Below are 13,213 nucleotides of genomic sequence, written 5' to 3' on the forward strand. Positions count from 1 at the left end.
AGCATGGAATGAGTTATAAATGATAAATGTAAAGAAAGTGCTTAACCTGAACCTGAATAAGGTTTTTTTTTTTTTTTTTTACTTGCCAAACCCTTTTCAGCACCATGGACAGCATAAATAATCTCGTATTTTAAAAATGATTTGCAAAGGGCATAGGACCTTTCCTCTGTTAAAAATAACCACACAATAATAAATAATAACACAATAAAAGCTTTATTGCAAAGAGTTGCATCTTGGAGTCACCAAGTCTCTGCAACAGCCTCTAGATGCTGTTTTCAAACCTAAATGATGTTTGGAGATTCCACCATCACAGATGTAGACATCAGGAATGTGTTGAAATCTGCCAAGGCTTTAACTAAAGCTGTTAGTCTCATCCTTAGTAAGATGAGACAAAGATATTCTGGATATGCGCTCTGATGAGGCTTGTTTTTTTAGAGTTAAAGCACCTTTTGAAAATAACATCATTTAAGCAGGTATTAAGCATACGTTTGATTAAGCCCACATTTCTGTATTAAAAATATTTGATTTATTTGTCTGATAGAATGTTCTAATCTTGAATGTTAAATTAGCTGTAAATGAAAAAAAAAAAAACATCATAAATGACAGAAATAAAATTTAAAGCAGATTTAGCCGTATTTAAATTTTAATTAAACATAAGCAAACTTTGAAATGATTCATTTTCAAATATTTCAAATTCTGTACTTCTGCTACACCTTTGCTCCCACAGTCCATCGTTACCACAATAACATCTGATGATCAAAGGAGACGTCAGTTTGTTTCTTCCTCCATGTTGATCAGTGAGATTTATGGTCCTCTTTGTCTATCTGAGACTGTGGCTTGGAGAGTCATGCAGGTGTTTCAGTTCTACCTAAAGCCTCCTGTCTTCCTCAGGTGGTGTCTCAGTATTTATAGGTCCTCTAGAAACAGACGTTTCTGCTTTGTTTTGTCTGGGTTTCTTTTTCCTACCAGGCTTTTCTACTTATTGTCCTTTTGTTTTGGATTCCAACTGAACACCTAACAAGCAGGATCTGTTTCTCCATGTCTAGTTCTGCTGTGTGTGCAGAACAGTAAGCTTTTTCCACACTTGTCCTTTTGGAGACGCATTATTAATAAAATCAGTTTCTTTCTAATCAAACCCAAACATGCAGTCACATTTAGATCCAACTGTATACAATCCAGGTCGATCCAAAATACAACACAATCAGCTTCAGTTGATTAGCTGGAGGGAAGCTCCAGCAGAACCAGAACCAGGATAGATATGAGAGGCCATATGCCACAACCATCTACAGGTTGAGAGGACTGGAGGGAAAGTAAGAAAAAAACTCAGAAGCAAGCAACAGACCTGGAGTACTTTCTACAGGAAAGATAAAAACAAAGAGAACAAGGTAAAGGTGATAATAGGTCTGTCAATGACTCCATCCAAAAAAAAAAAGAACACAGCTCAACAAAGAAGCACTGAGCCAGGACAAGTTTCTATGGGAAAGAAGAGGGGATACTGAGTTAATGTAGCAATGGCTCACTTGGATATTTTAAAGATGCGATACATGTGAACTCAGAAAACAGAAGAGAGCAGAAAAGATGCTGAGTTCATTATTAATATTAAACAATCAGGCCACTGGTATGCTCAGTTACAGTCATTCAGCAGGGATTTCATCCTGTAGAACAATTATGAGGAAGGATTGTCAATCTTTCCTGTATAATAAAAAACATCTGATGATCTTTTATAGTTGGACAAAAAGACCCTGACTTTATGTCATGTTGTAGAAAATAATGTCTACAACATGACATAAAGGACAAGGACTCGCTCTTTTCTCTGTGCAGCCCCACGGCAGCAGGTTTAACCTAATATGGTGTTTTGATGCTCAGAAGAGTGAAAAGTGTTAAATATTTTCACTGTGAGTTCTGCATTGAAAATAAACCCCGCCTGAGCTCAGGGAACCAAAGTTGACTCTTGAAGTCATCCCACTGCTGGTTGGTAAAAAAACACACACCCCTACAAAGACACACAGACACCACTGAAGTAGACATCTGACTTGTTGCTTTATCATGCTGAGGTGCCAGAATGCTCTTGACTTGATCCATGAAACAATGACCAAACGTTAACTGTCTGCTGTATGTGCATGTGTGTGTGTGTGTGTGTGTGTGTGTGTGTGTGTGTTACCATGTATATAACATCTGACAGTGCAGCCTGCAGGATCAGTATCAGCATCAGGCGAGCATGAAGACAGCAGTGGTTTTTATTGTGTTGGCCTTGTTCTGGCAGCGGTGTCTAGTTAGTGGTCATGTACTGGGAAGGCCCTCTTTTTCCAGTAACTTGGACCAGCTAAAGGTAAGAAAACCACTTCAGAACCTCGAGCCAGATGTGTATTTGGGTCATTGTGGAGAGTTTACTGTTTGGTGAAGTTAATGCTGAAAGACTGGACGTTAAATACGGGCTCCTCGTTTCTCAAATGTTTCCCCAGAAGGTTCCTGAAATAAAAAAAAAGAATGTATTTCATCTGGTTTGTGTCAGCTCAGTCAAACATTTCATCAGCTGTGGTATTTTCCTTGTTTATCTGACAATTTTATCCTATTGTAAGATATTTATCTCCCGTTTTCTTTTAGACAATCTAAGATATTTAGGTATCCTCACTGCTAACCAGTCAAAAAGTTATTTTTAGTCTTTGTGTGTTGTTGAAACAAAATGTAAAGGATGCCATTAACAGAGTTTAAAATATACATGGGTGAAGAGGATTTTACATGCCTTGTGATTTCAGGTTTAAAATGTTTTATTGGTGGAACTAAAGAGGAATTTGTTCTGACTTAAACAAGCGGTGAAATGTAGCCCTCTTACTGTTAACAGGTTTAACCAGAGCATCTAAATGGAAAGCAGCCCGTTAATAAATACACCTATGGTTTCCCTTCTTGTTTGACTCAGAATAGCTTCTGTGAAATTGGCCTAATGCAAATGTTGTGGAAAATGGAATAAAAACAGTTTTTAAATAGCTGCATAAAAAAGAATTTATTGTACTAAATTGATGACAAAGAATTCAGTCTGTGAACATCTGTTTCAAAAACTCACACAAGTTATTTTATGTATACATAGAATATAAAATGTGTTCTTGGAAATGAAACATTTATAGAATAGCAACACAAACAAAAGAGAAAATCCGAGGCTGTACTTTAAGATGAAACTTAAAACACAAAAACTGTGCAGTAAAAATAGCACATCCAGGTTCTAAAGGTCGAGTATCGTAACCAGGGGCAACTGAGTATGATATTTAAAAAATGCACAAACTGTGGGCACTGCAATGGTGGCGCAGGGATAAAGCGCTTGACCCACATACAGAAACCTGGACCATTGATGTTTACTGCACGTCCTCCTGCTGTCTCTCGTAAAAACACTCACACACACTCCCCGCACACACACACTATACTCCCAGGTCCAGGTACCGATACCCCAGAGGGGCAACCAGCCCCCGGACCCATGAGGCGGTCCCCTTCATTCCATGGTGGAGACAGGCAGGCTCATCATTTGAAGTTAAAAGTATTTTTGCTCTATATCAGACGTATTTAAAGAACCGTTTATATCTCCTTAGTCTCTACTGGAGCGCTTTGAGGAGACTTTGGCCGAAGAAGCTCAGAGGGAGGAGTTGGATACTGATTATGAAGAGACAAACCAAGAACCAGAACACAGCCAGACTAACCAGGGTTGGAGCCTGGACCAAGAGGGGGATCATGAGAATCACATCTCAGAAGGAGCCCAACCTTCAGCTGTGGGTCAAAGCAGGACGGCGATCCAGAGGAACCGACTCAAAGACCTGCTGCTGTCCCTCGGGAAACGGGCCTCCAGCTGCTTTGGAGCCAGGATGGATCGAATAGGAAACATCAGCGGTCTGGGATGCAACGGTGGAAGAGGTATTAAAGAGGTTATATATATGGTAACACATCTGGGAATCTATGCGTGTCAGAACATTTGCTAAAAAACAGAGCACCATGTTAGCAAACGAATTGTTCTGACAAGTTGTCTGAAACGTAGGTGCCTTGATGTGTGGAAATGGAATCTATCGCAATGAAATAATCACTCCCATTATGATGATTACGCTTCGACATACACTACCAGTCAAAAGTTTAGATACACTTTCTGATTAAAGGTGTCCAAACCTGACTGGTAATGTAAGATAAAGATTTCTCGAATAAAAAACTTGGACAACATAAAAAACCTGTAAAAAACTAACCAGACGTTGCTGCTTCCATAGGATGGAGGAGGGAAAGTAGCAGCCTGGTCCTGCTGATCAAATCAACCCAATCTTCATCACTCTGAACATCTCTGTAGCTCAGGAGAATACAGGCTTGTGTTAACACAATGCCAGGGCGGAAAGACATCAGCAATGCCCTTAGAGGAGATACTGCTGCTGTGCATCAATCTGGGAAGGGTTTAAAAGACTCTTAGGAACGGACGTCTCAGCAGATTCAGCCCAAGGTCAAAACAGGAAATTCACAGAAGAAATGACCCCAATATCCATCTCAGGCCTCTTCATCAATACCAAAATTTCACTAAAGATGAAGAGTTTTGTCCTTTTTCTGACTTCACATTAATAGCTCAATGCTTTAAAAAGAATCCATAAACCCATTCAGATTTGAAACAATCAATTATGCATAAAATAACCTGTTTTTTGTGTTTCTGCATTTCTGCTACCAGGGTAGCCTGATGGTTTCTTGGCCCACTTGTTGGATTCATTCCGATCCTGAAGATCTAGCCGAGGACATCTATGATTCATTGATCCTGCTCTGATGAAAAATAATTATTGTGTATGTAAATATGTGTGTTTCATCATTTGAAGTGGAAATCTATCTGTCAGCCATGTCCACAGAGACCGTTATATATACACCGAGCTTATATAAGGAATTCAAAGATCAATACTAACACAGTCTGTGTCTTCATGCTGTTTTTTTAACACAAACATGTAAAATGAAACAATAAAGAAAAATAAATCATTTTTTATATGAAAAATTCAATGGATTTTGTTGCACCATATTACAGCTGAGTGGAGTAATATTTGTAATACCTGGTAACACTGAGTACAATGAGTTAGTCATAATGATGTATGCCAACGTAAAAACACTGCGATGTTTAAATAGTCTGTCAGTAGTCAGTAATAAAACAGTAATAATAAATCAGAAAACATTCAACATTTCCTGATAAAATGGGAAACCATTATCATTACTTTAATGAAACTTAAATCACAAGCTGCTAAATGATGACGTACCAGTAAAGGTAATCCAGGAGTAGCTTTGCAGCCCTGATAGAAGGTTTATAAATGGACTTTATATAAAGTTTTGGTGTAAAGCACTCAAGTTGCTTTACACCAGACCCACTTTCACACCCAATGGCACTCACTCATACCAGAGGCACATCAATATGTGATAAGAGGATGGTGGAATCGAACTCACAACCTTCCGATTACAAGACAACAACTCTACCTACTGATAAGTACCACAAGTGTTTCCTTAAAATTCTTAATAGTTCCGATGTTTAACTGAGGATAAAAATGGGAAAAGCACGTTGTGATTCTTCTCAAACATTCCCAGTTCCTACCATGGTTCAGTTCTGCTCCTGCAGCATTGAAAAACCTATGCCACAAAGACATCAAAACAGACTTTTAATAGTGAAACGTTGGACGCTGTTTCAAAAACTGTTTAAAAAAACAGGGTAAAAAAAACATTTCCCAGAAGCTTAAATTGTATTTTGTTTAAAGAAGCAGAAACGGCATTCATCCAGTCAGACGTTGGACCTTATGTGACACTAGATTTTATATGTTTTATGCAATCAGATTATATCCATCACCTAGTAAGCTTCAAACAACGATGTGTGTTGAAAGGTCTTAAATAAAGCTGAGATCAAAAGTCAATGTGACATAATATTCAAATTGGTAATTTCACTTGTTAGCTACACAAAATACTACAACACAATTTAACTGTACAATATGGAGAAGCAAAGTATTCATTTTAAATAAGCAACATATTTTCATCATGGTAACATAATGACTGGTAGTTCTCCTTATTTCACAGTGGAAGACGGTGATAAAAACAAAAATCTCACTATGTTTTACCACCAGGTTTAATCTAGGTTATTAGTTTAATGAGTACAGTCACTCCATCAGATATTTAGCTCTTTATTAGGAATTATTATTATTGATGTCTAATTTTTTATATCTGATCAGCAGTAGCAAGAGCCTGTTGTAGGTCCTATTTTAGGGTTTTTGGAGACTTATTTTGGCTTTTTTCAGGGTAAACCTGCTTTGACAACCAGACCTCGGCATGCTGGGAGTTGTCCTCTACTTGTAGACTATTTTGTGTAAAGTAGAATTGCTCTTTAAACCTTTTACCAAACTCATAAACTGCTACAATCTTCTTCCTGAAGGCCTGAGACCATGATGGTCAACCTCACTTCAACAGTCAGGAACACAAAACTAAACATGTTCATTTAAATGTCTACAAATTTTTAAAATCTTTTCTTCAGTTTTGATTATTTCGTTATGTTTTTTAAATCTCCGAGTAATGTCAAAGGTGATGACCAACTATATTAGCTTTGTGATATGACCAACACTGTTACAGTTGTATTTTTTGCTGATTTCTTATCGACATCAGCCGTCTCACACAGGTCTGTGTTTCTCTGATTTGTTTCTTCAGTTGAATCTCCTGTTGATTTTAATTCAGTTTTGTGTGTGAATGTCAATTTAAAGACAAAGCAAATAAAGTGATTTCCATGCAAGCCAATGCCATGCAATGCTTTTTTTTTTTTTTTTTATCATCCCGAGGGTCGTAGTAGAAGGGAGTCAAAATACAAGCAGTAAAATGTTCTGTAACAGATTCACAGACGGGAATATAAGGATGGGTGCTCGCCAAACCAAACACAAAGCACACGACTTCAGGTCACTGTAATAAAAAACAGAAATAATCACTGCCAGTGGAGAATTAACTCATTGGTGCTAGCTAAAGTATTTGTCAGTTTGTGCCTGTAGAGTCAAAGGTCATCAGGAAGAAGCAGGAGTGTCTTTCATTGTGGTGTTGTTACATTAAAATCTGAGAAAACTGTTTTCATTCAAATTTCCTTCGAGTCTAAATGAAATTATAAAGCTGCGAATTAAACTAAGAAAACATTCTTCTTCTACAGCGCTTGTTGCTTTGCAGCAAAACAGTCCTGGGTTCAAATCCCAGCCTGGGGTCCTTCTGCATTGAGTTTGCGTGTCAAAAAGCTTTGCTAAATTAAAGTGCTCCGGGCCAACATGGACAGGATTAAAGCTTTTCAGAGAAGCGATCAACTGTATTACTGTTTACGGTTTAACCCAATGAAGATGGACACATCACAAATCAGTAGATCTCTCACTGGACAGTAGGAGTTATTAACAAAGAATACTCAAGCTAGAACCTGTAGAAACCTGCACTCACGGACCTGATCACATCCTAGGCTCCAGCACCAACCAATTAGGTTCTACTTCAGAGGGGGATTTGGTCAAAGTACGAGATCTCACACAAGCTAGTCTGCAAATTATTCGACCCAGCAACATCTCTAACCTAACAGGAAACAGAAAGCATGGGATTTATTAGAAGGTCAGGAGTCGGCCAGTTTTAATATTCAGTTCATAATATTTTGTTCATAGCTTATAATCAAACCATCTAAAGCTGCACCTGCTTATTTCTAACATTTGGACACACTAAGTACTGATATTAAGTAATAGTAAATGATTTAAATAGTATTTAAATAGTAATCATAGTAAGACAGGAAACAACCTCATCTGAAAAATGAATCAATTCAGTTCCCACTGAGCCCAATACTTCAGATGTATTGAAAGAAGAATCCGGAGTCATGCTGGTGTTGAGACCCAAACACAGAGATGCACAGCGGAGGTGCATGAGGAGGACTGATTTCATTAGTATACAGTGCTTAAAAAAATCCACAATAAAAATGTATTAATGGAATCAAAAAACTTAAAAAGACTTATTCACCACTAATTAACACAAAACAAATGAGCAGCACTAGTTATGATTTACTACAGACTGAGAATAGCTGCTGAGCCAGCAAATAAACTCTGATCTGGTTAGAAAATTTGACATTTCACAAGATTTATTAAGAGTTCGTCAGAATCCCAGAAGCCTCAAGGAGTAGGTCTCATGGTCTGCTTCTAACTTCAACCTAAGAGGGGAGGAATAAGAAAAGACTAGATGAATTGAAAGTCTTGGAACCACCTGGACTCGTCAACTTTAATCGTACTAGCACAGCTACAGGAGAACTGAAACAGCAGTTCTACTGTAGCACGCGCTGTTAGAACACCTCCCTCACAGACCTGGTTTGGATCTCTAGGCCCATGCGGTCCCGATGTTCCTGTCTTTTGTCTTAGAGGATGGTCTGGATTAGAAAGAAGATGCTGGAGATGAAGCTGCCGGCTTGGTCATGGTGAAGGAGGACATGGAGATAGTTGGTGTAACAGTTCAAGAGGCAAAGGATGGGCTGAGATGGAGGTAGATGATCTGCTGTGGCGACCACTAAGGAGAGCAGTTGAAAGAAGTAGCAAATCAGATATTTCTATGGCATACTGGAGTTCAACAACAAACTTCAGTTTCAAAGACTGATGTTTCTGCAAAGCTCCAATATTTATAGAGTTAACCTTTTTTTCCAAGGAGCTCTTCAGTCTACCCTGGCTTCCTAAAGGTTTGTTAATGCGAGCTACTTAGTGCTGGTGGACAAGCACAGTCCCGTCCATACTATGTTTAGTTCAGCTGCACAACGGCTATCTAATCAGGGTTAGGGTCACAGTTTTCACTAAAGCCCTTATAGGGGGCAATAATGTTCTGGTTTATTCCCAGTCCATTCTGAGGAAGAGGAGAAGAACTGTAAACAAAGAATAAGGCAGAATTTTATAGCAGTTTTTGTATCCTTGTTGTCCCTGGGAGAAACGTTGTCCACACTGAGAAATCAGCAGAGCTGTCTTCACATCTCTAACTTCCTTCTTAAAACCAAACTTTTTTTTCTTCTATTTTTGAACTGATTCATTTTTATTGTGGGCTGTGTATTTGGTGACAACCTGTCAGTGACGTTATTATTGTTTCTGCCAGCATGCACAGTCAGGGCGACACATGGCCGTCGGCAGAGTCCTGGTGGACCCGTGTGGGTGAATGAAAAAGACCAAATGTACGTCACACAGGGCTCAAATCTGAGCAGACAGCGGAGAGGATGTGGGGCTTGAATTCGGCCTCATGGTGAACCACTCAGTGCCTGGAAGCTGCCACAATATTTTTTTTGTCTGTTTTTTTGAGGATTGTTTGGAGCAATGCCCTAACCATGGACTCAAAATTGCTTGTTGTGATTCGTGAGCTACCTAGTGTTCACTTTTATCCTGTTACACGGCCTCCATCATACTGACATAGACAATCTGCCTGCTGCCATTCCTGAGCAAGCTCTGCACCAGGGGGCAACCTGATCTCTTTCAGAGACATTTCTGGCACTTTTTTCAGTGCCATTTTACTCAGAACATTTGAACTTTTTTAGTTGAACATCTTGATTATTCAATAAACTGTTTTAAAGACTGCATGCAATCTTAAGGGCAGCAGGATAAATAATTTTAAATGTTCATACCCATCTAAAGTAAGGCTTCACCCCTCAGACCAACGTTCTGTGCAATAAAAATAGACTGCTGACATGGAGGAGGTGATTCATGCAGGAAATCTGCCTTTAATTCAGAACTGTTAGTTGCTGTCCTCTAACTGCATCCGACAGGCACCGAAGAAGGAATGCCACAGTGGGTTTATGACTGGGGAGACTGGTCTGTCCACTTAGATTACAGAGATCATCCTGAGCAATTAGACCACGATGATGCAAGTGGAACATTTAAACTGATGACAGCAACACAGCAGCCAGCTGCAGAGGTAAACCAACCTGAACTGAACAGAGTCCAGTTTATTCATCCCAGGTCTCAGGAAGGAGGCCAGAACAGGTTCACACATGCAGGTGTTAAAAGCATGATCCATGTAACATGATTTTCCTTCTGCTGTGAACAAGATGGACTCCCTCATCCATGAGAAACATATTCCCTGGAGAGTCTAATGTGGAAAACCTGCAGCAGGATTCAGTGATACGATCATGAGTCGTTCGTTCTGTGAGTCTGGGGAACTTTCCACCATAAACACAGTCCTGAAACAAACTGCTCATGCTAACAACATGACTTAAGGGTGGGAAAATGAAAGTGGCTGTGATTTATGCTGAAAACAGTAACAGATGATAGAAAGTTATGATCAGAATCACCAAATACCAAAGCTGAAGCATAAAAGCACCTTCTTAATCACACACATGTATTTATTTGCACCTGTTTTGTGTTTCAGATCACTGGGATCACTATAGAAAGTTACCTTAGCTTGTTTCTTTCCTCCCATATTTTTCACGGAATTAAATTCCAGCATTTTTTAGCGGCGATCTTGACTACAGATATTATCAGATAGCACCCTCTTGTGGTTTTTGTGGAATCTGCAGACTACTTCTACACGTTCCTGGGTCCAGGCTGAAAAATAAAGGGGCTCTTCTCTTAAACCAAGTTTTCTGCTCTGGTTTAGAAGGCTGCTTTATCTTTTTGTTACCCTCTCTCTAATCAGATTTTTGAAGCTAGATGTATTCACATTTGAGTCATAAACCAAGTGGTGCAGCGGAGTCAAATCATTAGCATTATAGCATAACTGCCTAGGTCATGAGGGTAATGATATGGAATAAAATGAAATTAACTGAAATAAAATGTAACTGGATTTAATCTCCCCTAATAACAAATTGTTTTTTTTTATCATTTTAAAGTCTTTATACTTTTTCTGTCCTTATTCCTGATATCTTTTTAAGTCCATCCGTCCGTCCGTCCATCCATCCATCGTCTTCCGCTTATCCGGGGTCGGCAGCCCAAGCAGAGAGACCCAAACGTCCCTCTCCTTCAGCTCTTCAGCTCGTCCGGGGAAATCCCAAGGCATTCCCAGGCCAGCCGAGAAACGTAGTCCCTCCAGCACGTCCTGGGTCTTCCTCTGGGCCTCCTCCCGGTGGGACGTGCCCAGAACACCAAATCAGGGAGGCGTCCAGGAGGCATCCTAACCAGAACCCCGAGCCACCTCAACTGGCTCCTTTTGGCATGGAGAAGCAGTGGCTCTACTCTGAGTCCCTCCCGGATGACCGAGCTCCTCACCCTATCTCTAAGGGAGAGCCCAGACACCCTGTGGAGGAAACTCATTTCGGCCGCTTGTATCCGTGATCTCGTTCTTTCGGTCACGACCCAAAGTTCATGACCATAGATGAGGGTAGGAACGTAGATCGACCAGTAAATTGAGAGCTTCGCTTTTTGACTCAGCTCTCTCTTCACCACGACAGACCGGTACAGCGCCCACATCACTGCTGACGCAGAACCAACCCATCTGTCGATCTCCCGCTCCATTTCTCCCTCTTTTGCAATCAAGACCTCTAGATACTTGACCTCCTCCACTTGAGCCAGCACCTCCCCTCTGACCCAGAGAAGGACGTCTACCCTTTTCCGGCTCAAGATCATGGCCTCAGACTCGGAAGCACGGATTCTCATCCCAGCCGCTTCACACTCGGCTGCTAACTGCTCCAGTAAGACCTGTAGATCACAAGCTGATGAAGCCAATAGAACCACATCATCCACAAAAAGCAGAGACGCAATCCTAAGGCCACCAAAACGAATCCCTTCAACACCTTGGCTGCACCTAGAATTTCTGTCCATAAAAGTCATGAACAGAATCGGTGACAAAGAGCAACCTTGGCGGAGTCCAACCCTCACTGGAAACGAGTCTGACTTACTGCCAGCAAAGCGGACCAAGCTCTGACACCGGTCATAGAGGGACCTAACAGCCCGTATCAAAGGCCCTGGTATCCCATACTCCCGGAGTACCCCCCACATGATTCCCAGAGGGACACGGTTGAAGGCCTTCTCCAAGACCACAAAGCACATGTAGATTGGTTGGGCGAACTCCCATGCACCCTCCAGGACCCTGCTGAGGGTGTAGAGCTGGTCCAGTGCCCCACGGCCAGGACAAAAGCCACATTGCTCTTCCTGAATCAGAGGTTCGACTATCCAACGGACCCTCCTCTCCAGAACCCCCGAATAGATCTTACCAAGGAGCCTTAAGAGTGTGACTCCCCTTTAGATGGAACATACTCTATGGTCCCCCTTTTTGAGTAGGGGGACCACCACCTCGGTCCGCCAATCCAGTGGAGCTGCCCCCAATGTCCACGCGATGCTGCAGAGTCACGTTAACCAACACAACCCTACAACATCCAGAGCTTTAAGGAACTCCGGCCAAATCTCATCCACCCCTGGGGCCTTACCACTGACATGTTAAGTGCATATTGTCAATTTGTTTAACCTTCAAAAATTAATACACATTTAAACTGTTTTACAAGTCTAAACTTTCTTTGCTCTTAGTGCATATTTAATCTTTTTCACTTTTTTCCCCCAAATAAAACTGACTCATCTATTGCAGGTCAAAAAACATTTTAAGCATGAACTACAAAACCTAGTTAAATGGGCAAACAATCAAATTTCTATCAAGTATTGTTACGTCGCAGTAACCATTTTTCAAAGCTGCTGTTTAGAACATCTTTAACAATTTTGTACCTGCATGGGATTCAAGTACAATCTGTCTCCGTGGAAACACGACAACAGGCTTAATGGTCTGACATCCGCAAGGTCATTTATGCCAACAACTTCATAGACATCAGTTCTAGACACCACATAAACATAGTAATGGTCATCAAAATATTCAACTGAAAAAACATAAAACCATCCTCTCACGTTTTAGAATGTTGTTAACTATTTACCTCTTAAATCATAGTTAAGAGGGACAACAGTCCCTGTTTTGTAGGCCTGACCAAACACTCTAATTTGCAACATGGATAGTGCTTGATATGCCAATATCTTCATTCTATGATTGCAGCTTTTCAATGAGCAACTGGCTGTGTTCTAAAGAACCTACCATGACTGGAAAGGCATTTGAAACTAAGGTTTCTTTACCAAGTGGATTGCCAAATTTCCAGCTGTACATGCTCTGTATTTGACTCTTGTCTGAAATCAACACTTGTCATTTGTCCATTCTTTCTGGTAGTGTCTGTCCTATGTCCCAAGAATACTTCTTTTGGTTTCACAGGAGACATTTTATCAGATAAATATTTGCTCATCTTATAAGGAGT

At 40.4% G+C, this 13,213-nt stretch overlaps 1 protein-coding gene and 1 long non-coding RNA gene across 7 annotated transcripts in view; one reads left to right on the top strand and one right to left on the bottom strand.

Annotated features, from left to right (window-relative positions):
• LOC124867973 overlaps window positions 1-13,213 on the bottom strand; it is a 29,051-nt gene that overhangs the window by 3,942 nt on the left and 11,896 nt on the right. For 3 of the 6 annotated variants that reach the window (XR_007038206.1, XR_007038224.1, XR_007038235.1), the window contains 3 exons: window positions 8,328-8,526; window positions 4,649-8,176; window positions 3,906-4,406 (listed from right to left, as the gene is read on the bottom strand). The exons of 1 other annotated variant lie outside the window; for it this stretch is intronic. This is a non-coding gene — a long non-coding RNA (uncharacterized LOC124867973). Of the gene's footprint in view, window positions 1-2,336; window positions 2,470-3,905; window positions 4,407-4,648; window positions 8,177-8,327; window positions 8,527-13,213 lie in introns of those variants that run through there. 2 more of the 6 variants (XR_007038237.1, XR_007038230.1) reach the window with 1 other exon arrangement.
• nppa (natriuretic peptide A) lies at window positions 212-4,993 on the top strand. The gene is made up of 3 exons (XM_047364644.1): window positions 212-2,329; window positions 3,579-3,897; window positions 4,682-4,993. Exons 1-3 carry the CDS (start codon window positions 2,219-2,221, stop codon window positions 4,684-4,686), a joined length of 435 nt encoding a protein of 144 aa, XP_047220600.1. The 5' UTR covers window positions 212-2,218; the 3' UTR covers window positions 4,687-4,993.

The sequence above is a fragment of the Girardinichthys multiradiatus genome, chromosome 1, assembly GCF_021462225.1.
Source record: "Girardinichthys multiradiatus isolate DD_20200921_A chromosome 1, DD_fGirMul_XY1, whole genome shotgun sequence".
NCBI classification, from domain to species: domain Eukaryota; kingdom Metazoa; phylum Chordata; class Actinopteri; order Cyprinodontiformes; family Goodeidae; genus Girardinichthys; species Girardinichthys multiradiatus.